Source organism: Narcine bancroftii, chromosome 5 (genome assembly GCF_036971445.1).
Source record: "Narcine bancroftii isolate sNarBan1 chromosome 5, sNarBan1.hap1, whole genome shotgun sequence".
Lineage (NCBI taxonomy): Eukaryota > Metazoa > Chordata > Chondrichthyes > Torpediniformes > Narcinidae > Narcine > Narcine bancroftii.
The window spans coordinates 7031863-7057964 of NC_091473.1; the positions used below are offsets into that span (position 1 = coordinate 7031863).

The following is a 26102-nucleotide window of genomic DNA, read 5'->3' on the forward strand; positions in this document are numbered from 1 at the left end:
TTGTTTTCTCCAAGCGAGAATTGTGTGTTGGCCTGGATAAAGTGTAATATTGCACAACTGGGATGGTTATTTAGGAAAGCAAGCATCCTTGTTCTCTACACAATTACATTTAGGTTAGATCAGTTTGCAAGTGTTCCAAATCCAAAGGACTTGACACTGCACTGGGTGGGTTGCCAAATCACAGTCGTGTGTAACTAAGCCCTCTTGGGAACTTCACTCCATTTAATTAGGGGTCAGTTTGAGCTTTAACTTTTCTAATTTAGTTTCAATGCAAGACCAATATTGTTTTATTTCAACAATACACTTGCTTTGGGAAATGGTCCAGTTTTCATGCTCCAAACACGGATCTTAAAGATGAACAAAGACTATTTCTAATTCAGATTTTCAAGGAAGCAGGATCCAAATTTCAGACTTATTGTCAGAGGACATACACGACATCACGTACAACCCTGAGATTCCTTTTTCCTGCGGGTGCGGCAGAATTATCACTAATTGGTAGTGCAAAAAATAAACTGTACAGAGCACATTTCAGTTGTCTGCACTGCATTTGAACCAAAACCCCAAGATGAAAGAACAGTATTCTAATAAAATTCCGATAAAAATCCAGAGAGGATTACGCTGATGTTTAATTTTTAATCGATTTGACCTGCCAAAATCAACTACACTTGGCTTAGATCTGATTGATAAGCTTCCCACAATTACTATCAGCTCACCTTTAGGGGACGAGTGCAGTGGGTCAGTAAGTAGTCGCTCACTATTTGCAGCCCGCTTAAATCGCCGTGGAAACCGCCCCCGATATCGTTCATTCTCCTCGCTCTCGGATGACGCTAAAGACAGGCTACGCTCCTCATCCAGCGACAGGTCACTGTCGGTGTCAGAATCGTGGTCTGTGCAAAATCCATTCGAAAGGGAAGATCAGACAACTGAAAATGTCTTTATCAGCAAAGATGTTGTAATCTGTTGTGAGTGCCAGCAGTGGGAGGAGGTGTTAAGTCCACATTGGAAATTACTGCAAGTGATACATGTAGATAACAGGGCATTCATGTCCAAGATCTGAATGGAGGCAACAATCAGGTGAATATATGAAAAGGGTCTATCTATATAATTTGCATTAATCTACCAATATTACCAATAACTGCTGCCACCCTCTGAAAGGAGGAACTGGCACGGTTGACACAATAAAACAGTAGGCGGAAAATTATTGATTCAAGTGGATCTCAATGCTCTTATTCTAATGGTAATTCACAGATCTGGGCTAATCATCCAGTTGACATAAGGTCAAATTCGACCAAGGCAGTTTGAGAGTTGCAAATTCAGATTTAAAATTTACATTGGTGAAATTGCATCATAAAGGTGTTAATTTGTCAAATATAATGCTTTGCCAATGTATTTTGGATAATAAACTAATTGGTGGCACAGTTAGCATAGGGGTTGGTACCACACTGTACCAGGGTTCAAATCCGACGCTGTTTGAAGGGAGTTTGTATGTTCTCCCCATGTCTGCGTGGGTTTCCTCCTGGAGGGTTGTAGTTTAATTGGGGTATTTGAGTGGCACGGACTCATGGGCCAGAAGGGCCTGTTACTGTGCTGTATGCCTATATTTTAAAAATGTTCTTGTCTGGTTTGCATCTTGTTGTTGGATCTTGAGATGGCAATAACTTATGTTGTAGGTTCTTGAGGTGACAATAAATGGTTCTCACCTCAAGGATCATGAAAAATAAAATGTTAAGATTTGTAATCTTAGATGTTGAAACAATCTTAAGACATGTCCTAGGTACAGACATCAGTTTTAGCAAGGACAGTTTTTTTTCTCAAGTTTTATTCTTGTGAGGGTATGGGGACAATGTTGATAAGTGAACAGCATGAAAAGCAATTACATTCCAATTGCACATTTACTGAAGCCCCTGTTGACTGGTTTTGGTGGACATAATATCAGGGCAAACTTGCTGGCTGGAGTGGTGTTCCAATTCTATCAATAATAATTTGGAGCTTTCTGTAATATGATGGGACCAAAATTCTTTGTTTCTTCAAACAACTCTCATCTCCCCCCCACACTGTCAAATAAACGATGCAATATCAACATTTGCAAATTCAAATGGCCTTTGTGCCTGGGACAGAACATTGATCACCTACCACAGCAGTTTTTGATCTGCCCCACTCAAGGTAGTCTATCGTATTCTGCAGCAGAAAGAGCTGTAAACTGAGTCCATACAATTAAAAATATCTCAACTTCTGACAAACTGACTGCAGCAGGCACTGATCACTTCTAGCTTCAAACCATAAAATATATCTCAGAATTCGTTGTGCCATTCTATTCATGTTACATTTTTGTGTCCAGGATCGAGCAGTATATATATTTTAATGTTTTCTTAATTCCAAAATTTATAAACCCTTATATACAATTTTTCCCTCAGGAAATTCAGTGTCAGGTCTGATCAAAAGAGAGCTAGAGCAGTGGTTCTCGACCTTTTCCCTTCCACTCACATCCCACTTTAAGTAATCTCTATTGCCATTAGTGCTCTGTCCGTGAACTACTCTTTGCAGACGATGCCGCTTTAGTTGCCCATTCAGAGCCAGCTCTTCAGCGCTTGACGTCCTGTTTTGCGGAAACTGCCAAAATGTTTGGCCTGGAAGTCAGCCTGAAGAAAACTGAGGTCCTCCATCAGCCAGCTCCCCACCATGACTACCAGCCCCCCCACATCTCTATCGGGCACACAAAACTCAAAACGGTCAACCAGTTTACCTATCTCGGCTGCACCATTTCATCGGATGCAAGGATCGACAACGAGATAGACAACAGACTCGCCAAGGCAAATAGCGCCTTTGGAAGACTACACAAAAGAGTCTGGAAAAACAACCAACTGAAAAACCTCACAAAGATTAGCGTATACAGAGCCGTTGTCATACCCACACTCCTGTTCAGCTCCGAATCATGGGTCCTCTACCGGAATCACCTACGGCTCCTAGAACGCTTCCACCAGCGTTGTCTCTGCTCCATCCTCAACATTCATTGGAGCGACTTCATCACCAACATCGAAGTACTCGAGATGGCAGAGGCCGACAGCATCGAATTCACGCTGCTGAAGATCCAACTGCGCTGGGTAGGTCACGTCTCCAGAATGGAGGACCATCGCCTTCCCAAGATCGTGTTATATGGCGAGCTCTCCACTGGCCACCGAGACAGAGGTGCACCAAAGAAGAGGTACAAGGACTGCCTAAAGAAATCTCTTGGTGCCTGCCACATTGACCACCGCCAGTGGGCTGATATTGCCTCAAACCATGCATCTTGGGGCCTCACAGTTCGGCGGGCAGCAACCTCCTTTGAAGAAGACCGCAGAGCCCACCTCACTGACAAAAGACAAAGGAGGAAAAACCCAACACCCAACCCCAACCAACCAATTTTCCCTTGCAACCGCTGCAACCGTGTCTGCCTGTCCCGCATCAGACTTGTCAGCCACAAACGAGCCTGCAGCTGACGTGGACATTACCCCTCCATAAATCTTCGTCCGCGAAGCCAAGCCAAAGAGACCTACGGTTGGGATGTGAGTGGGAAGCGAAGGTTGAGAATCACTGTTCTAGACCCAATTGTGATTGAAATATTTTGCATGAGAAAAATGGTCATTGGCCCATTTCCTTTGGAGTTCTGAAACCGTGCACATAACGAGTTGATGAGGGACAATTAAAACAGTAGTTTTCAAACTTTTTCTTGCCACCCACATCCCACCTTATGTAATCCCTTTCTGATCAATGGCACAGGGAACACTTAAAATGGGATGTGAGTGGCAAGAAAAAGATTGAGAACCACTGAGCAAGATCCAAGGAACAGTCTTGGAGGGATGTACAAGCTTTTATTAATTTAAGGTGCTTATGTTATCAAACATCAGGCTACCAAATCACAGCTCTAACGAGGAAACAACTGACATGGTTAGCTGATTCTTGACAACTCCAAATATCAATAGTGTTCAGGGTTGTAATACATAATAGACCTGTTGAGAAGAAATTATGAGTGGAAAATTATATTTGTACCACTCTCACCTCCTCCTCCTCCTCCTGCTTCTTGTGGCCGATGAAACATTGCAACGTCTATATCGGTGGGCCCAGCGTGACCCAACAAGGTTTGATCCAAGGCAGAGCCTTGCCGTGCTAGCAAATTTTCCCTGAAGAGAGCAAAGAAAGAGCTGGAGTACCGAAAAAACAATTTAAATGGGTTTGTTTCAGTCGTAAAATCGAAACTTAGCATTTCTTTTGAATGGAGTGAAACACGAAAGACTGCCTATGTTATAGTTGTAGTAAGCACAAAAATGCTGGAGGAACTCAGCGAGTGTCACAGCATCCATCGGAGGTAAAGATAATATTACTGATGTTTAGGGACTGAGCCCTTCTTAGAACACAAGAACATTTAGGCAGCATGGTTGGCGTAGCGATAAGCACAACACTGTTGCAGCGCCAGTGATTGGGACCCGCGTTCGAATCGCGTGCTGACTGTAAGGAACTTGCTTTCCCCGTGTCTATGTGGGTTTTTCCTGGGGGCTCCGGTTTCCTCCCACCATTCAAACCATACCAGGAATGTAGGTTCATTTGGTGTAAATTGGTTGGCCCAGACTCGTGGGCTGAAAGGGCCTGTTACTGTGCTGGATGTACGTCTAAATAAGAAATTTGAGCTGGAGTAGTCAAGCCTGCTCTGCTTTTTAATGTGATCATGGCTGATCTGATGACAGGCCACCTACCTGCCTTTTCCCTATATCACTTCATTCCCTTACTATGTAAAAATCTATCCAATCTTGACTTAAATATATTTACTGAGGCAGCCTCCACTGCTTCAATGGGCAGTGAATTTCACAGATTCACCAACCTCTGGGAAAAGGAGTTCTTCCTCATCTCTGCCCAAAATTTACTCCCCTGAGTCTTGAGGCTATGTCCCCTAGTTCTGGTCTCCCCTACCATTGGAAACATTACCCATCTCTCTCTATCTTATCTATGCCCTTCATAATTTTATATAAGATCTCCTCTCATTCTTCTAAATTCCAGTGAGCACAGACCCAGATAACTCAATTTCTCCTCATAGAGTAACCCTCTCTTTTGCACTGCCTCCAATGCCCGTACCTCCTTCCTCAAGTAAGGAGACCAGAACTGCATGCAATTCTCCAGATGCGGTCTCGCCAGTACCTTGAACAATTCCAGCATAACCTCCCTGCTCTTAAATTCAATCCCTCTGGCAATGAAGGTCAACATTCCATTTGCCTCCTTGATAGCCTGCTGCACCTGCAAACCAACCTTTTCCGCACAAGCACTCCCAAATCCTTCTGGATGGCAGCACACTCCAATTGGCTTCCATTTAAATAAAAATCTGATCTTCTATTTTTCCTTCCAAAGTGGATCACTTCACCCATGCCAACATTGTACTCCATCTGCCAGACCCTTGCCCACTCATTTAACCTATCTATATCTCTCGGCGGACTCCCCGCTTCCTCTGTAAAATTTGCTTTTCCACTCAATTTAGTGTCATCAGCAAACTTAGATACACTACATTCCGTCCCCCCCTTCCAGATTGTTTATGTATATCATGTACAGGACCGACCCCTGCCGCACCCCGCTCACCACTGATTGCCACCAGAAAAACATCCCTCTATCCCAACTCTCTGCTTTCTTTTGGTTAACTATGCTAATACATCAACCCTCAATTCCATGCATCCTTATCTTTTATGCAGCACCTTATCGAACGCCTTCTGGAAATCCAGGTGAACAACGTCCACCTGCGGTCCTCTATCTACTGCGCTCGTTATATCATCAAAGAACTCCAGTAAATTTGTCTATCAGGACCTGGCTTTACTGAATCCACGCTGTGTCTTCTTTCCTTTGCATCCTGTGACCTGCTGAGATTTTCCGGCATGTTTGTATGCAATATACAAATGTGCTGGAAAATCTCAGCAGGTCACAGGATCCAAATGAAAGAAAGGGTTTCGTGGCTGGTCCTTTCGTATCTGAGATCCTTCTGGAGGCTAAACTGGAAACTGAGCTGAAAACTGCATGGTGCAAGATGGTGGTGAAAATGTAGCCAGGATGGACACAGGGCCGTGGAAGCGAATCTGGGTGAGAACTTATATTGATGCCACGTGACTTACTGTCCTTCCTCCAGCACATTTGTGTGTTGCACTCAAACCCCAGCATTGTTTAACTCTGTTCTGGAAAAGCTCGGGAGTTTAAAATTACAGGTTGATGAGGTTACATCGCAGCTGGCTGGTTCATCAACCTGTCACCTTTGCCTCATTTTACTCTGCCTGGCCCACTAGACCCAAAATGCCTGTTTTCAATCCGATCCTAGTTCTGAACAGTTAACGCTCTTCACAGATCCTATCCAACCCACCGAACGTTCCCAGCATGTTCTGGTTTCATTCTTTAACTTAACCATCTGCTTCTCTTTGCAACGGCATGGTCCAAAGCCCTTATTTTTGTTCAGAAGGGGAGGGGGTGAGGTGATGGTCTCTATCAAAATGGTTTCAGTTCTCACAAGTGGTAAGAAAGAGATAACATGGAACAGTGCAGCACAGGACAGGCCCTCAAGCCCAAGATGATGTATTCACCTATATAAACCTACTCCATCATCAATCTAACTCTTGCCTCCCTCGCAGCCCATCACCCTCCATTTCTCTTACATGATGCAAAAGAGTCGGTTTTGCTATTGACATATTAATGATATGCTTGCCAACATTTGCAGGCCAAGATATAATTCGAAGCTTGCCATAATAAACATTGAATAATAACAGTCATTTTCCACTTTTTTTGGCTCCTTTTGGTGGTGAATGAATCAAGGATTTCACATTCAAACTGGAGAGTGGAGCAAAGGTTTGGACAGGAACACATTAATTTACATTGCCTTACAAATTTGTGGCTAATGGATACTATGATTGATTCCTTCCCTGAAAGACCCCTATTGTAGTGCCACATGGTGATCTTCTGATACCATACCTGAGAAACCCAGGTTGGCTGGAGTGAGTTCTTGCTGATCGGGCTGTGCTGACTGAGGATATTGTTGATGTTCCAAGTGTTATCCGATGCAGACCGCTCTCTTCAAACAGCGACGTGTTATTGTACGGGTGGGAGCTCTAGGAGATAAAAGAAACATTGTCTATTTATACTGCTCCATTTGCAATGTGTAAAAATAAATGTAATATCATTGTTCCCACCTTTCCATTTGAATGATTCTGACTCAAAGGGGGAAAAAATGGGAGAAAGGCAGTAAAATATTAATTCTACAGTTCTGAGGTTCATGGGAACCAATTCAGTCTTAACCCAATCCCTGTTAACTGGGATAGCCTGACTATTAAACATTTCTGGCTTTTTACCGAGAGTTGAGGTGCTCGTGTTGTGTCATCACCCTGGTTTTTCTTCCCAAGGCAAGCTGATTTCCAGGCCTCCTGGACTTCTTCATTTAAGAAACAGAACAATACCAAGACAGCCAGTCCCTGTGGAAGATTAGGAAGGAGTAAGTGCTCTGAACCCAAAAGTCCATTTCTTTGCAGCAAGGCCAGTTGCCAGAATCACTTCCTATTCTAGCTTTACAATGAATTCTTCAATACCATGATTATCATCAAGACAGAGACTGACAGATTTTTGGACATCAAGGGATTCAAGAATCGTGAGGTTCATCTTTAAAAAAAAGTATAATTTAAGTCTCTCTGTTGCAATAAAAATTGAGATTTGATCTTATTGAGCTATAATCTTTTTGATCCTTTATTCCGAGCATGTGCTTCAAGTGACAGAAATGTCTTTAGCCACTCCATTTAGCAAGACAATTCAAATAAAGAATAGGGAAACCCAAGGTTGATTAGTTAGCAGTTTTTCTCTCAATTACGGCCCTCTCTGTTCCCGGGTAACGAGTATTCCTTCAGAAAGGAATAGCTTTTTTTTAAAAGTTAGCCAAGTCATTAATTCTAATACGTACTTAATTCTAATACATATTAATTTTGTGACAGATCACTGGACAGTACATCTGTCTTCCGTTGATGTTTATCTTGTGAATTTTGAAGTATAGACCAAGGGCTAATGTTTCTTTCACTATAGAATCTGACAGAGTTCGAGTACAAATAAAGACATTCTTTCTTTGACAACCATACAAAGTAATACAACTGATAATTTGTTGGCAATTTATTTCTCCTGTCCTCAAGTTATGAAGGAGATTTAAACACAAGCAAACAATAGCTTGTTGGTGAAATTAGCTTTACAGTTACCATAGTACTAAATGTTGTCAATGCATTATTTACCGGTACGTTCCACCATAGAATGTAAATGATATGAACAATTAAACACTAATGTCGTAGACTTTGAATCTAAATTGAGATGTTAATCTGCGGAATCATTCCAGGGACCAACAAGCAAAGTAAATTGGGTTAAAATAATTTCACTTTAAGTTTTGTGCTTTTAATCATTTAAGCTTTTGGGTGGTCTCTGAAATTAACTCTGTTAACTTTTATATATTTATTTTAATATTAATGGTTTACTTGTCTGGTGCAGCTTTTACAAACAGCAAAGCTATTCCAAGTGGTCAGAGGTATTTGGGGGTAGGAAGTCCTTACTGTGGCGCTGCAGATCCTCGTGTTCCCTACCACTGCAAGTTTAGCCCTCCCTGTCGAGAAGGTAAGCACAGGTTTGGGGCAATGCATCGGGGACCTAATGAGTAACAGGCCAATCAGTAATGTCGAGCATCCCACTGGTGACAGAAGCCAAGCATTCGAAGTAGACAACAAACCAGATCAGATGTTTTGACATTACAAGAATTGTGACTGTTCCTGTAAAAGTGGAACTGCTATATACATTTGTATTGCAATCTCATCAGGCTTTGTTCATTATTCATCCTTCTGACACATATGGACAAAAAAAAAGACTCGTCACCAACACCACTTCTGTCAGCCTCTCCCACGAGTGGGATTTTCTTTTTAAAAAGAGTGTGGATGTTACTGGCAACGCCTGTCAGCATTTATTGTCCACCCCTATCTGTCTCTGAAGTGAGACTGAAATCAAGACTCAATTTCTCAAGTTACCTGACCAACAATCCGGAGGCATCAATTCTATCCCTACCATGTAAAGTTTAAATTCATGTGAATAATCTAGATTATTAAAAACTATACTCAGCAATAGTAGCCAAGAAATGTCACCTAGTTCACAATGTCCTTCCAGAGAGGAACAAAGCAAGAAAAGCCGAGTTATGTTCTTTACAATGATTTGCCAATTTCAAACAATTTTCACAATCTAATGCAGTGTGGAGAATAATGGGTTGAATTCCATTACTCAGGCAGCTAATCATAAAATAGGTTGCCATGCAGGTGGTTAGTGAGAGTCAGTGTTTACCTGAACACAGCAGAGGATAGTGTAGAGGTAGTGAAAAGCAAGGATACTGTTGTTGACAGCCATCAGCCCCAAAAGCCACGTGGCACTAACGATTAGCAGAAGAATGAAGGCGCTTCGTACTGTGGTACTGGAGAGACAGAGACAAGCACAGAATGACCTCCGCAATGAGACAGAGCAGGAGAACCACAAAGTTTGTTGGAAGAAACAGCGTACCTGTCATTTGGTTAAAACAAACATGTGCAAGGATTGGGGTGCTGGGAGAAGAGGACAGAATTGTCTGAAGGCAAGGCTCAACTTAGAAGTAGCATGATTAGTAAGATATAATTGTATGAAGAACAGTTAATCAGAGGACTATTAATCAGTTTTTGGAAAAAAAAACAATTTACAGTAAAATCCTCGGTATCTGGGACCTATGGAGATTGGTAGATGCCGGATAAGTATATTTGCCGGTTGCTTGAGATTGTGTGTTGCATGACTGGTGAACTAAATGTTCAAGAGTGCCAATCTTAGATTGCCATATTTTTTTACCTATTTATTTTCTGCAATTTTTTTGACAGTTGCTTCAATTCCAGATAATGGGGATTTTACTGTACTATTAAGAAGAGTATTGGAGATTGGGTCAGGGAGGCAGCAAAGTATGGCCATGAACTAAGACATTTAAGATCAGAGCCTGCCTGACACTCAAAATCAACCTTAGCACATAGCTATTCCAATTCTATCATGGTGGCAAAGGAGAACTACCACAACATCTTTACCACAAGGGCACATTCAGGCATGGAAAGTCAATCACATCTGAGTCGTGCCTCCTAACAGGGTGGTGGGGATGCTGAGGAATTTGATTCATCTTCCTGGCTGGTGTAAGGACTACACAGAAAGGAAAAAAAGAGGAAAAAGACACAGATGAAAGTAACTCATTTGGGGGCTGACAGCATCTACTCACAGAGGACTGGTAAGATCGACGTTTTTGTAGGGCCCAGGTTTAATCCCGGTGTCCCAGTTCCTCAAGCGTCTCTTGGCACCCCTAGGCATGTAAACAAATTTAAGGCCTGGACAGGTATAAAAGAACACCCAGTTTTCCAGAGGACTTTACGGGGGAAACACAGACCTTTGTTTATCGTTCATACCATGCTCGCACTGTAAAGACGAGATTGCGTTTCTCCAGAACCACAGAGCATATTTAAATAAATATGTTAGAATAGAAGTTCAACACATTTAAAATGTTAAGAGTTATCCATTAGCAGTCTACGGTAACCTATCCCCAAATGGTCGAGGAGTTCAGGAGTCTGATGACTTGGGGGAGAAAAGCTCTTGCCCAATCTGGATGTAAGGGAACACCGCTTCAAATAAATTGAACATTGTAAGTTAAAAATAAGCGAACTGTTAAATAATTAAATTTGAACGTGTAGTAAAGAAATTTGCCCAAGTGAAAACAGCAAAATTGTGGCAAAAGAAAACTAATATTTTCAATGAAATGTTTCAATTTAGAAATTCTAGATGCACAATGTTGCCATTTTCAATTCCCTTTTCCTCTCAATAACTACACATTTTTCCCGGGGGTTATAATTATTTTTCACTAGGATCGGAGAAGCTGCTGGCTTACATTTCTTTAAACTTTTATCTTTATGCTTTATCTTCCAGGTCACAAGGACTGACTTTAGATGAGAAATATCAAAGCAAGAGTCCAGTAACTTGTTAAGGATTACTTAAGATAAGGAAAGAAATGAGTTGTCATTATTCCTAAAATGTATATCAATTTTTAACTTCATCTGAACTGTGACAAATGTTCCAGAATCTGAATTCGAGCCTTGGGACCTTGCTGTAAGTTACATTACTCAATTTTTTTCACTGAATATTGATACAGGTACAGAAAAGGACAGGTGTTCGGAACAAACATGGTGTCATCAGTCAATGTTGCAAACCACAGTAAAATTTAATAAAAAGTTTACAGATGCCTAAACAATGACAAAATATAATCATACCTTGATGACGAGCTCAAGCGTTGCTTATGTAACTTTATCTTTGCTACATAAAGTGCACTGTTTAACCTGCTGAGTTTCTCCAGCATTGTGTTTATTATAATCTTCCAGGTTAGTTGCTCTGCTTTGGAATAATTACTTTTAAAAAAAAATCTCCTGAACAAGCTAATTTTCTGCAAATGATATGCAGAGTTAAAACTGGTAAATACCATCACAGCATCGGAAAACTAAATGAGATTTTAAAATAAGCGCGTTTACTCATTGCTCCGCTGAAGGGTGGGACTCAAACTAGCCCAACAGATGGCAAATAGATGAATTAGTGGTAATGGCAGCTTTTGTTGGTAATAAATAATGTCAGCGTGGGTTTTCTCTGGGGGCATTGGTTTCCTCCCACCCTTCAAAAACATACTGGGGGTTGTAGGTCAATTGGGTGTGATTGGGCGGCACGGGCTCGTGGGCCGAAGTGGCCTATTACTGCGCTGTATGTCTAAATTTATAAACATTTAGAAATTTATTGCAGCAGCCGACACACGGGAAAACTGGAAGGAAACAACAATCTCTTTAATTTACGCAATACAAACACAAGGTGTGAAGTCTCATTGACAATGCTTCAATTGAAAATTGAGAAATCACTGAAAGAGCTTAAAGCCCTTGTGAATATTAGTACCTGCAACAACCAAACAAAAAGGCAATTTCGACTAAATACACAGAAGTGCTGGAGAAAGTGCAGGACTCACAATGTCCATAGGAGGCAAATATGTTTCGGCCCTGAGCCTTTGTGAAAATATGAGTGAAAAGCAGGCAGGTACCTAAAATGGTAGGGGGAAGGGGCTGGGAGAGGAGCACAGGCCAACGGCCAAGAGGCTCTAGGTGTTCATGGGTAGGAGCGCAGGGGAGAAAAGCTGGGAATTGATCAGGGAAAGGAGTGCAGAGCTGCAGGAAAGAAGACAGAGGGAGAGATGGCATTAACATCAACTTCTCTGGCTTCTGTTAGCCCCTCCTTCAATTCTCCCTTTCCCTATCACTATGTCTCCTTCCCACCAACTAACCACTCCTTGTCTCTCTCCCTCTTTCCCTGTCCCTCTATCAGAATCAGAATTTATTGTCACGAACAGGTCAGAAAAGTACCTGTTTTTGTGGCAGCATTACAGTTCTAATATTGCCATATAATGACATTTAAAAATAACTTAGTACAAAAATAAGAGAAAGCGAGGTTGTGTCTGCAGTTCATTGATTATTCAGGAATCTGATGGCAGTGGGGAAGAAGCTGTCCTCGTGTCATTGACTGCTCATCTTTATGCTCCTGTACCTCCTTCCCGATGGCTAGCAGAGTGAACGGTAATACAACAGTTAGAATGCAATATTTTTAACTTTTGTCCACCGTAAGGCAGTCAGAGAGTTGCTACTTTGTCGGCCCCTCACAGAAACCTACAGCCCCTGACTTTCGTACGTGGTCTCCCCTCCAAGTACTGACCAGGCCTGAGCCTGCTTAGCTTCCGAGATCAGACAATCCCAGGCGAATTCAGGCTATTAGGCTTCTGACTAATAGAGGAAGAGGGCATGGCTTGAGTGGTGAGAGTCCTTGAGGATAGAGGCTAATTTACTAAGACATCTCCTCTTGGATATGTCCTTGATGGAGTGGAGCCTGATGTCTGTGAAGGTGGTGGCTGAGTTTACAACTCTCTGTAGTTTTCTCTTGTCCTGTGCATTGGCACCTGCATAGCAGACAGTAATACACCCAGACAGAATGCTCCCCATGGCACACCTGTAGAAATTTGCAAGAGGCTTTGATTATATTCCAAATCTGCAGCATCCTCAAGAAGTATAGCCGCTGGTAGGCTTTCTTCATGATGGCATCAACACGGAGACCTCAGGACAGATCCTCAGAGATGTTGACACCCAGGAATATGAAGCCCTTAACCCATTCCACTGCTGACCCTTCGATGAGGTCTGGTTCATGTTCTCCTGATTTCCCCTTCCTGAAGTTCACAATTAGCTCCTTAATTTTGCTAACATTGACTGGTTGTGGCATCACTCAACCAGCGGATCCATCTCCCTCCTGTACGATCGCCATTGCTGTCAGTGATTCTGCCGTCTCCTTTCCTCTACCTCTGCACTCACAGAGCTACACCGCACCCCCGATCAATTCTCCACTTTTCTTGTGGCCTTCTCTACACTCCATTGTATCTGTTCCCAAGATGAAGTCTTCCAGTCCAGAGTTTCCGAACTGCCTGCATTCTTCCACAAATGTGGCTTCCCCTCCACCACCATCAACTCAGCCCTCACCCGCATCTCCTCCATTTCCCACACATCTGCCCTGGGTCCCCTCTGTTCACAGTCCAACAAAAAAAACAGGATTCTCCTTGTCTGAACCTACCACCCCACAAGCTCTGCATCCAACACATTATCCTCTGTAATTTTTGCCACCTACAACATGATCCCACCACCAGATACATCTTCCCCTCTTCTTCCCTCTCTGCCTTCCATAGGGACTCTTCCCTCTGTGATTCCCTCATGCACTCATCCCTTCCAATTAATTGTCCCCTTGGCACCTTCCCCTGTGGCTGTAGGAAGTCCCAGACCTCCTCCCTCACTGCCATTCGGGGCCCTAAACAGTTCTTCCAAGTGAAGCAATGCTTCACTTGAGCAACTACGGGAGTTTTGTACTACATCCAGTGCTCCCGTTCTAGCCTTCTCTACATCAGAGAGACAGGACGGAGACTTGGAGATCACTTCACTGAGCATCTTTTCTCTGTCCGCATCAGTGACAGGGATATCCAGTTCAATACTGCATCCCACTCCTGTGCTAATACATCTCTTCTTGGCCTCACATGCTGTCAAACCAAGAGCATCCACAAATTGGAGGAGTTACGCCTAATTTTCTGACTTGGCCCTCTCAAGCCAGATGGTATTAGCGCTGACTTCTCTTGGTTTCTGCCAGCCTATTCCCCATTCTTCCTCTCTCCTTTTCCATCCTCCTGTCTTCTATGCTTCAGCTCTCCAGCCCCATCCCTCTCCATTCAGCTAGCCATCCTCCTCCCCCTGTTTGTTGATGTGCCCTCCCTCCCTTATCCACATATTACCTCCTGCCTGTGGGGCTGGGTTCCTCCACTGCCCTTTCTTTCCTCCTCCCCCTACCTTGTTATTCAGCTACTTTTCGTTCATACCTTGATGAAGAGCTCAGGCCCGAAATGTTGGTTGTATATCTTTGCCTCCCATGGATGCTGAGGGACCTGCTGAATTTCTCCAGTACTTTTGTGTATTTACTACAATCACAGCATATGAAGATTTTCTTGTTTCATGCAATTCAGTTGAAAATACCTCAAAATCAGATCCGATCAAATATGTTTTTTGTCATGTAATAAAATAGAAATGCATTATTGCATGAAAGTGCTTTTAGTCTGCCTTAAGTCAGACAAAGATTTGCCATCAGCATTGCCCAGCACCTCATCAAGTAAAAAAAAAGCAAAAGAGAATCCCCTCCAAGTTATCGAGTGCCTGTGGATTTGCCTCCAGTGCTCCTGTAGCCTCTGAAGCTGCACCATTCTCTAGTTCAGTTCAAACCATCGGCAACCCGAGCCCAGATCCAAGCATCCAACACACCCCAGGGTTCCTCGGGAGCCCTTCTTGGCCTCAGCACCCTCTCAAATCCAGACTCTGACACCTGGTCTCCAGCAGCCCATGGCCTGGTGAGTCCTTTGACCTAAGTCATCAGCGGCTCTGGGCCTGAGTGAGCCATTCGACCGCAGAGCCTCTCACTGGTCTGCCACCATGGCCATCATCCTGTGGGTCGTCTTCTCTGTTCCTCCTTCTCAACAGGAGGTGTTTTTCCCTGTTCCTTCAGTCCACTGCTCCCCCAGAATCTGCATCCCCTTGTGGCTGTTGCCATCTTGGACCAGGGGGATTTAAAATAAAAAAAACGTCTGCTCCTTTAACAGGCTGTTTAAAGCCAGGAAGCCATCAGTGTCAGACTGGGCGGTAAGACCTTTTGGGGAAGTGCAGTCTCACTGCTGCCTGCTCTCTCTGTGTGGTGATATATAATTACACCACTAGGTCACCAGGGGTCATCCCGGTGTCCTTGTATCGAAAGCAGTCCAAAGCTACAGTCTAGCCTTCCAGGTTCATCTTGCAGAGAGACAAGACCTCTGAGAGTACATTCTTCTTTGGCTTGGCTTCGTGGACAAAGATTTATGGAGGGGTAATGTCCACATCAGCTGCAGGCTCGTTTGTGGCTGACAAGTCCGATGCGGGACAGGCAGACACGGTTGCAGCGGTTGCAAGGGAAAATTGGTTGGTTGGGGTTGGGTGTTGGGTTTTTCCTCCTTTGTCTTTTGTCAGTGAGGTGGGCTCTGCGGTCTTCTTCAAAGGAGGTTGCTGCCCGCCGAACTGTGAGGCTCCAAGATGCACGGTTTGAGGCGATATCAGCCCACTGGCATTGGTCAATGTGGCAGGCACCAAGAGATTTCTTTAGGCAGTCCTTGTACCTCTTCTTTGGTGCACCTCTGTCACGGTGGCCAGTGGAGAGCTCGCCATATAACACGATCTTGGGAAGGCGATGGTCCTCCGTTCTGGAGACGTGACCTACCCAGCGCAGTTGGATCTTCAGCAGCGTGGATTCGATGCCGTCGGCCTCTGCCATCTCGAGTACTTTGATGTTAGGGATGAAGTCGCTCCAATGAATGTTGAGGATGGAGCGGAGACAATGCTGGTGGAAGCGTTCTAGGAGCCGTAGGTGATGCCGGTAGAAGACCCATGATTCGGAGCTGAACAGGCAAACCTCAAAGCAAAGCTCGAGGATGCAATCCGCCTCACGGACCTGTCCCCTGAAACCCTCTGGGATCAGCTGAAGACTACCATACTGGAATCCACTGGTACTGGGCTTCTCCTCCAGGAAAAACAAGGACTGGTTCGACGAAAACAACAAGGAAATCCAGGAGCTGCTGGCAAAGAAGCGAGCTGCCCTCCAGGCTCACCTTGCAAAGCCACCCTGGCCAGAGAAGAAACGAGCCTTCCGTCGCGCATGCATCTTGAGAGTACATATTAGTTTATTAAAGCTGTCTTATACTCACACTGCTGGTGTGGTTATTCAGTACAATTTAATAAATTAATATCTACTCTAAGAGGTCTTGTCTCTCTGCAAGACGAACCTGGAAGGCTAGACTATAGCTCTGGACTGCTTTATATACAAGGTCACCGGGATGATCCCTGGTGACCTAGTAGTGTAATTACATATCACCACACTGCACGTGACCGAGCGGCAGTGCTGCTGTTACAGCTGCTCCGGCAGCCCCAAAGTCATTTTGCTATGTAAGAGTTTGTATCTTTTGTGGTTCATTGCAATTTTAACTCCCATTTTACCTGTAAAATTACCCTTCTAACTCACAGTTTATTGAAATCAGACTCTTGATTTGCTCTCGGTGTAAAAATAAAGGCTTAATTCAAAATGGTATTGAGAATGGAGCAGAAGTATTTTCTGCCTATGCAGTACTGCTCTTTACCAGTAGATGATGACAGTACCCTGTTATTAAACCCAGAAAATATGATACGCAATTTTTTTTGTTCGGTGAATCACACCTTTTCTTAAACACCACTTTTTGCTCTGCTTCTACATATAAAAGTGAAAAATATCTCTTTGGAAATATCCTAGAGCTCTTGTGTCTCCAGGGTTGTTAGCTTCCTGCTGACATCAATTTAGATATATTTACCATTAGTTTGCACAACCTTTAAATTAAACAACATATCCTAATTATACATCAATAAGATGATTGTTCAAAGCAATCCTTTAAACTCAAACAAATTAAATAAAAACAAGGTTGAATATCGTTTTAAAACACTAGCATGAGCTAGCTGTAGCTCAAACAACCATTGCAAAGAACAAATAGGAGATGATTTTGTATTGAACAGAATAAAAGCATTGTTGAGAGGTTTTATGCCCCTGATCCCTTGGAAAATCAATAGGTCAAAATCAACGCAGTAGTTACAAGTTGATGGACAGGCATCTCAAAGTTGAAAGCAGTGGATTTCACTGAAGCTTGAAATAGCCTCCATTCTCTCGCGCACTCAGGTTGGGTGAGTCACGCAAGCTGTACGTACAACATTGCAGTAGTCACACAAGTCCATACTGAAACTCTGAAGCATATTTCTGACCCACATCTTCCGTCTCTCTCAAATGAAGTGTGACTAAAGCCAGGAATTGTCCTTGGTCGATTCTAAATAAAACTAAGGCGCTCACTTGAGGTTCTCTTGATTCCCTCATCTATTTAGCTGAATAACTGAAGTGCTGTCATAGAAAAATGGTAGATTGGAGGGGCAAGGAAACAAAGACTGCAAGAAACAGGATAAATTAAACAAGGGAAATAAAACAAAGGGAACAGATTTGGTGTGACAACAGAAGACAAATAACACAAACTCTGCGAGAAATAATCAAATCATACGGTTCAAGCGATTGCAAGCAGAGGAAGACAACCAAGCAACTGTGCAAAAAATGTTAATTAAAAACATACAGGCAAATGACTTCTGTATATATTTTCATCATTTAGCTCACTGACAATGACGACTTAATTTCCCCAAAAAGCAGTGCTAATTCAGAATTCGTGGATTTGAAGTTCTATTTTGTACTCTGCACACTCCCAATGTAATCATTACTTTGCTCGTGAGAAATGCAGCCAGTTTTAACTCCTTTGGTCAGATAAAGGCAGGTCTAAGTGCCATTCCCTGCAAAGTGATCACACAGTGTTCTTTGGCCTCATTTTTCTTTTTTAATTTTTTGGACGGCACGGTTTGCGTAGCGGTTAGTGCAATGTCTTTACAGTGCCAGTGATCAGGACCAGACCTGGGTTCGAGTTATGTTTATGTCAAACATAATTCAATATTTAAATTAAAAATAAACACTGTACATATAAATGATTTGAAAGAAGGAAAAGGAGTGGTTGGACTCACATCAGGATTCATTGGTAAAAGAACATCGGCTGCTCTTGCAAGCCCAGCATAGCGCTTCGCAGAAAGGAGAATATCAGGGAAGGACAGTTTGCCAAATTTATAGCTCATGCCATCTTCCACCATTAAAACAAACAGGTCTGCTGCATAGTGGACACACCATGGCCCACTTCCCTGGTTCTTCTACTCAAAGTGGATGAAATCGACATTTTGAGGAGAGCAAGTGTGGAAACCTCTCAACTTTCCAACATCTTTCAAATCTACCCCAACACCTAGCACCCCTCAGCTTTGACCTTTGTAGCTTCAGCCTTGATGATAGTCATAACGGGTCAAGGGCCTGGCATTCACCCCACTGAACCTAGGCCAGAACGATCTGACATTAGAACAGCAAATATTCATGCCTGTAGTTCGTCACTACTCACAGACCAATAGTTATTGGATAGGTTGCATGGAATTAGTTCAATATTCATGAAGTTAGTTGCCAACATCTGCCAACATCTGACATCCTCAACCCCCACCACTTGCTCCTGACTATAATACAGCTCTGGTTCCATAGATAAAGCCGTTTTTGGTTTGCAATATGCAAACGTGCTGGAGAGACTCAGCACGTCATGGAGCATCCAATGGAAGTAAAGGCCTTCGTTTCTCCAGCATGGTTGTGTAGTGCACTCTACCCCAGCCTCTGCAGACTTTCTTGACCAGCTCAACTTCGTATGCTTTCCAAATGGTCAAAATTAACTTGAATTTATGCAGTTCTTTCAACTTCAGAAACCAGCCCGAGGAACTTTACAAGAGCGCAGGAGAATTAAAAAGTGAGAGGAGAAATGGAGAGGCAAGGAAGTTTAGGGAACAAATTTCAAAGCTCTGGGCATTGCTGAAGGCAAAAAAAAAACCAAAAACAGGTCTTTGTTGAACAAACATGAAAAGAGCAAAGAGGAACTCGAAAAGTTGAACAAAATTAAATCAAGATGCCAAAATGAACACAGTATTTGGGGGGGGAAAAAAATCAGACCAGTCGCAGGTTAGGATAGGACAGCAGAATTTAGGATGACGGAAATGAAGGGTAATGGAGACCTCTCACAGGAACATTGGAATAATTCGGTCTCATGCTAATGGCAGCATGTATGACAAGTTCAGCAGACATGCTGCAGCGCACAAAGACAGGTAATGAAACAGAGGGAAAAGAAAGAAGCTGGAATGGAGTAAGGGAAATTAGTTTGTAACAGGAACTAGTGTCTTCTTGAAAATGTCAGTTCATCCAGGCTTGATGTTAGGGAGAAGGCTGACAATGTGGAACAGCAGGAAGGCACAGTGGGTGCTGTCGGTGGTGCAGCTGTCTCACAGCTCCAGTGGCCTAAGGTTTGATCCTGACTTCCACTGCAGTCTTTGTAGGCTTTGCACATTCTCCCTGAGACAGCATGGGTCTTCCCCAGGTGCTCAGCTTTCTTCTTACATCGCCAAAATATGCTGGGAATTCGGGCTGCCAAATGCTTTAGGAGACAATGCAGGAGTGGTGGAAAAATAAATTGAAGGAGCCTAGCATAGGTCCTGCAATGCTATGAAGGCAAGAAGAGAACTCAATGGAGCAAATTCCCTGCCGATGACTGGAACTATGAAACAGGCAATCCTTGAAAGCTGCTTTAAGATATCAGACTAATTTCAAGTTAGGATTTGGACAGCTTGTGTCATGTGATATTTTCCAGATGCCCATCACATTATAACATTTCTAGATTCTTTCCAGTACAGGTGCCTAACCTTTTATCCGGATCGTCAGGACCAGACATCTGTGATTGTTTGGAATCTTTCAGATTTTGGAATCATTTAAAAATGGTGGTTCATTTTAAGCCCACCCATCTTATGCTGCCATTGCTTCCCTCCTTGCCCGCCTGCATCTCACTGCCATATCTCCCCCCCCCCCCCCCCGCTGCCTGTGTCATCCTGCCATCTCCCCCCCCTCACCCGTCCAAGTCGCGTTGCTGTCTCTCTCTTCCCCACCCCACCACCAACCTCTGTACCAGCACCAGGGGTTTGGCCCCATTCTCAGTTCCGCTGCACTGGCACAATGGTTTCAGCTGCGTGGGTAGCGACGATGGCCATTGATCCCACATTGAGCTGCCGCTGCCGCCGGGCTGACTGAAAGCGCCATGACGCTGGACGGACATAAGTATATGGAGATTCGGAGGCACTTATAAAGTAGCGGAACGACATGGGATATTCCAACATGAGTTGAGGGAGGGTCATCCTCAATGGGTAGAATAATGATACTACTAACTAGCGATGCGGAATGTGACGGGATACACGGGAGTTGAGTGAGGTCATGTTTAGTGCCAAACTCCATCTTTGATGTGCAGATATTGTCTACTGACAAAAGTGCCCGTTTTTGGAACCCTGGATAAAAGGTGAGGCAACCTGAATCACCATTATTATTTTCATTGCTCTCCAAAAATGTCTTCTAATTATTCTTTTTCCTGTAAGGCCATCATGGTGCACATTTCTCTTCCTATTTCATTAGCTTTAAGTCCAGATCTAGTGGATCATCTCCCATCCTACTTTAAACCAGAATCAGGAAGCAAAGAGTAGGAATAAACGGGTTCTTTTCAGAATGGCAGGCAGTGACTAGTGGGGTACCGCAAGACTCAGTGCTGGGACCGCAGCTATTTACAATATATATCAATGATTTAGATGAGGGAATAGAAAGCAGCATCACCAAGTTTGCAGACAACACAAATGTGGGTGACAGGGTTAGCTGTGTTGAGGATTCAGGGTGACTGGGACAAGTTTGGTGAGTGGGCCAATGCATGTCAGATGCAATATAATGTGGATAAATATGAGGTATTACACTTCGTAGGCAAGAACAGGAGAGAAGATTATTACCTAAATGGTATCTGATTAGGAAAAAGAGAGATACAACGAGACCTGGGTGTCATTGTCCACCAGTCATTGAAAGTGGGCTTGAAGATACAGCAGGCAGTGAGGAAAGCGAATGGTATGTTGGCATTCATAGCAAGAGGATTTGAATACAGGAGCAGAGAGGTTCTACTGCAGCTGTACAGGGCCTTGGTGAGACCACACCTGGAGTATTATGTACAGTTTTGGTCTCCTTATCTGAGGAAAGACATTCTTTCATAGAGGGCATGCAAAGAAGGTTCACTAGATTTATACCAGGGATGGCAGGATTTACATATGAAGAAAGGCTGGATCGACTAGGCTTATACTCAATGGAATTTAGAAGATTGAGGGGGGATCTTATAGAAGCGTATAAAATTCTTGAGGGATTGGACAGGCTAGATGCAGGAAGGTTGGGGATAACCAGAACCAAGGTGGGGAGGGGGGAGGGGGTCATAGTTAAGGATAAGCGGGAAGTCTTTTAGGACAGAAATGAGAAAAAAAATTCTCTCTGAGAGTGGTGAATCTGTGAAATTCTTTGCCACAGGAAGTGGTTGAAGCCGGCTCCTTATCTATATTTAAGAGGGAGTTAGATTTGGCCCTTGTGGCTAAGGGGATCAGAAGGTATGGGGAGAAGGCAGGTACTGGATTCTGAGTAGATGATCAGCCATGATCATATTGAATGGCGGTGCAGGCTTGAAGAGCCCAATGGCCTACTCCTGCACCTATTTTCTATTTTTACTTGTGCGACCTACAAGATAAAGTTCGGTATGCGAATGTGTAGCAAAACATAGGCAATAGTTTTTGCTATTCCTCAGTAAATCCTTCTCCCTAAAGTTTGGAGGAAAAAAAATTACACCTGCAGAATAACAATAGGTGAACAACAGATTTTAGTTCACTTCTATTTCATTTTCTTTTAAGGGATATCATTTACACGTCTCCACAAGTGAAAAAGAATGATAGGCCAATCGTATAATTTTGTTTCACAATAACAACAAAATGCACAAAACTTTAGTGATGTTGTTCTAGGAGACAACATACTCATAAAGGTGTTAACTCTGAAGGGTTATTTTTTCCAGATTTAACTTTCACATTTATAAATGTGCAGGGTTGAAGAACTAAACAGTAGATAACAAAACACCAGGCAAACAAATCAACTGGCAACATCTGTAATAAATCTAAAAGTACAAGCAAAACAAAAGCCAACAGTGTTGACTCTTTATGATGAACCCACCATTCTTGTTTACTCACAGTATTGATTTTTTCTTGGCTTCCTTCTGTGTTGGGGCACAGGATATTCTTGCTACCAACAAGGATATCACAATGTTCATCTAAAAGCAGCAAACAGCTTAGTCAAACTTAAACAAACCTCACATTTCCCAAAAGGACTCCAAATATACATTTGATGACATGGTATATAGAACTGATGAGTATTTTAAGGAAAGTATCATGGTTTCATGGTGGGGAATGAAATGTTAGAATGCGTCTTAACAGAACCAATGGGGGACCAACGTGAAAACTTGAAGAAGGGAAAGACTGGAGGAGTAGGATTGTCCTCCGGCCATTCTGCTTAGTTACATGGATACCATTTTGAATCTTGTTCAGGGGAGAAAGGACCCTTCAGAGGAGAACATCAACAGCAGACAAGTCGATGATGCTATTGGTTCTGATGCACAGCAGGGGAGGGTGGAGTCAAGAGCCTCTTTTAAACTGCAGCACCTGGGACCTGGGTGAGATTACTGGGGCAAAGGTGCTCAAAGCACCTTTTAAATTGTAGGGGGTCGACCCATTAAATCACTAACCCAGCAATGACTCGTCAAGTGCTCACCGGAAGTAGTGCCAGATGTTCGGATGCTGGCTGCCCAGTGAAGCTCGCACGCAAGGGCTGACGTCACCGGATTAAGCGGGTTGGCCATTTTCATTTTCAAATCGTCTGTGGACATGCCCTAGGTAATTTTAACTGGGTTCCCTGACTACCTCTGAGGTAGGTGAGGGACCCGGTTGGATTCCAACGTGGTTGACTGGGTCAGACCCTTTCTAACTGCCACGTGACTGGGGTGCGAACTGGGAAAATTGCCCAGTTCACCCCATTTTAAATGGCAGTTTGAAAGGTACAAAAGGATAGTGGTAGGAGACTCAATAACTAGAGGGAGCTGGGTCTTTTCTCTTTGGAGCAATGGAGGATGAGAGGTGACTTCATGGAGGTGTAGAAGATTATGAGGGGGCACAGATGGAGAGGACAGCCATCACCTTCATCCCAGGGGGACAGAGAACATCTGCTCAAGGTGAGTGGAGAAATATTTAGAGATGTCAGTAGACAGAGAGTGGTGGGTACCTAAAATCCATTAATGAAGGTAGTGGTCGAGTCTGATATGATAGGGACCTTTACAGGACACTTAAGAAAAATAGTGGGTTAAGGATTATGAGGGGGAGGAGGGTTAGATTAATCATGCGGTTTACACAAGTCAGCACAACATGGTGGGCCAAAGAACCTGTCCTGTTCTATGACTGGGACTGAAGGGCTGGAGTTATAAAGAGAGATTAGAAAGGCTGGGACTGCTTTCCCTAAAGGGTTGGTGGGAGTATCAAGCAAGAGGACATAGGGTTAAGGTGAGAGGGAAAATCTGAGTGGCACTGTTGGCGAAGTGGTTAGTGTAACACCTTTACAGCAACAGCGTCGGGGACTGGGGTTTGAAATCCACGCCATCTGTAAGGAGTTTGTAATGATCTCCCTGTGTCTGCATGGGTTTTCCCCGGGGGCTCAGGTTTCCTCCCACCATTCAAAACGTACCAGGAGAGTCAGTTAATGGGGTGTAAACTAGGCAGCACGGGCTCGTGGGCTAAAATGGCCTGTAACCGTGCTGTATATCTAAATTTAATATTTAATTTAAAGGAGAATTGAGGGACAGGTTTTTCCACACAGAGGGTGATAGATATATGGAAAGAGCTGCCAGAGGAAGTGATAGAGGGGGATACAATTACAAGGTTAAAAGAAATTTGGATAGGTTCATGGATAGCAACAGAATAGAGGGATATATCCAAACGCAGGCAAGTGGAACTAGCTCAGGAAGGTCAGCACAGACAAGTTAGGCCAAAGGATTTGTCTCCATGCTATATTTCTCTAGGACTCCATCATGATAGGAATGAAGTTGTTCACATTTTATAACAATTTGGATTTTTGCACAGAATTTGGACTTTTTATTTTATCACTGGTCTACAAGGCTAGAGGTCAAGAGAATTTCTCCTGTTTAGATCTACAGCTTCAGAGTTTTCAGAAGGAGGGGTGGTGTGAGAGAAAGATTGCCACCAGGAGAAGGTAAGCAGGGCTAAAATGGTTAAACAGACCAAGGAAAAGTAAGCCAATAAAACTTGATTATTATGTTGCAAACACATTAAACAGAATGCATAAGGCTCCAGTACTAATGCTAAAGTGAAGGAATGATATTTTACCACAATAACCACTGCAATTGGTCCAGCAAAGCTCCAGATCAGTTTATCATGTACAGAGATCCAGCAAAAATCAGGATTCCCATAACCCTCCGGGTCCAGGCCAACTGCAAGACCTGGAAAACACATAGTAGTGATACTCTGAGAGAAATACAAAAAAAAATGGAGTTTCAAACCTTCTCAGATAAAGATCATGCTGATATGATTAGCATAGCCATTTGCATAACGCGACTACAGTGCCGGCGAATGGGGTTCCAATCCTTCGCTGTCTGTAAGGAGTTTTTAACGTTCTCCCCGTGTCTGTGTGGGTTTCCTCTGGGTGCTCCGGTTTCCTCCCACCATTCAAAATGTATGGGAGTTATAGATTAATTGGAGTACTGGGGAAGGGGGGGCAGGTGCTCATGGGACCGAAAGGGCCTTTACCGTGTTGTGTGTCTAAATTTAAAAAAAATTAAAATCCAAGCCATCAAGTGATTTATCTTCTCAACTATAAGGGCTGTGCCATGTGATTTGGGAGGGGCAATAAAAGACTCTAAAATAAGGAGCAAATAAAAAGGAAGATGGGACTTTGTGATTAAAATCAATAGAATAAATTAAAATTCTTCTTGTTGGGTTGCAGATTTAACCTGCACAGAGGCAAACTGCCCAATCATTCTCAACAATCAGAGCTGAAATACAAAACAAACAAGACTTTTCAGGAGTAGAACTCAGAACATTCAGGAGGCATCAGTGGGGGACAAAGAATGGTTGATGTGCTGGGATGGAACCCTGGTCTTGATGAAGAGTTCTGGCCCAAAAGGTTGACCATTCTTTTCCTCCCACCGATGTTGCTTGGCCTGCTGAGTTTCTCCAGCAGACGGTGTTTCGCTCCATCATCTGCAGTCTGCGTTTCTACACCATTCAGGCACTCTGCTTGTTGCAGCAGTAGAGTTCAAAAGCAAGATCAAGATCAAAATGTCGCTTATTACACAAGCAGGTCTGAACATTAGATAAACTTGCATGTAGTTTTGGTTGCGATGGTCCAGGGTGCAGGTGATGTGGCAGATGACAAATCTACGTTCATGGCAACTCTTTTTTTTGGATGGGGAAAAAAATTCTAAATTCGGAGGTGCAAAGAGACTTGGCAGTCCTTGTGCAGCAGACCCTAAAGTTAACCTCCAGGTTGAATTGGTAGTGAGGAAGGCGAATGCAATTTTGGTATTCGTACGTAGAGAAATAGGATATAAGAGCAGGCATTGGTGAGACCTCACTTGGAGTACAGGTAACAGTTTTGGGATCCTTATTTAAGAAAGGATGTGCTGGCATTGGAGAGGGTTCATAAGAATGATTCCACAATTGAAGGGATTAGCATATGAGGAACATTTATTTCATGGCTCTTGGGTTGTACACCTTGGAGTTCAGAAGAATGGGACGGGGGAGGGGGGGAGAACCAAGCATTTTGAATATTGAAAGGCCTGGACAGAGTAAATGTGGCAAAGTTGATTCCCATTGTGGTGGAGTCTAGGACAAGAG

At 43.3% G+C, this 26102-nt stretch overlaps 1 protein-coding gene across 2 annotated transcripts in view; it reads right to left on the bottom strand.

Annotated features, from left to right (window-relative positions):
- Nucleotides 1-26102, bottom strand: part of LOC138763076 (cadherin EGF LAG seven-pass G-type receptor 3-like) — a 275448-nt gene that overhangs the window by 28853 nt on the left and 220493 nt on the right. The window contains exons 26-32 of one of the 2 annotated variants that reach the window (XM_069936657.1): nucleotides 24594-24706; nucleotides 22395-22474; nucleotides 9346-9472; nucleotides 7344-7463; nucleotides 6967-7103; nucleotides 4036-4157; nucleotides 714-887 (exon numbers count right to left, since the gene is read on the bottom strand). In XM_069936657.1, coding sequence (XP_069792758.1) covers nucleotides 714-887; nucleotides 4036-4157; nucleotides 6967-7103; nucleotides 7344-7463; nucleotides 9346-9472; nucleotides 22395-22474; nucleotides 24594-24706 — 873 coding nt within the window. Of the gene's footprint in view, nucleotides 1-713; nucleotides 888-4035; nucleotides 4158-6966; nucleotides 7104-7343; nucleotides 7464-9345; nucleotides 9473-22394; nucleotides 22475-24593; nucleotides 24707-26102 lie in introns of those variants that run through there. The other variant, XM_069936656.1, reaches the window with a different exon arrangement.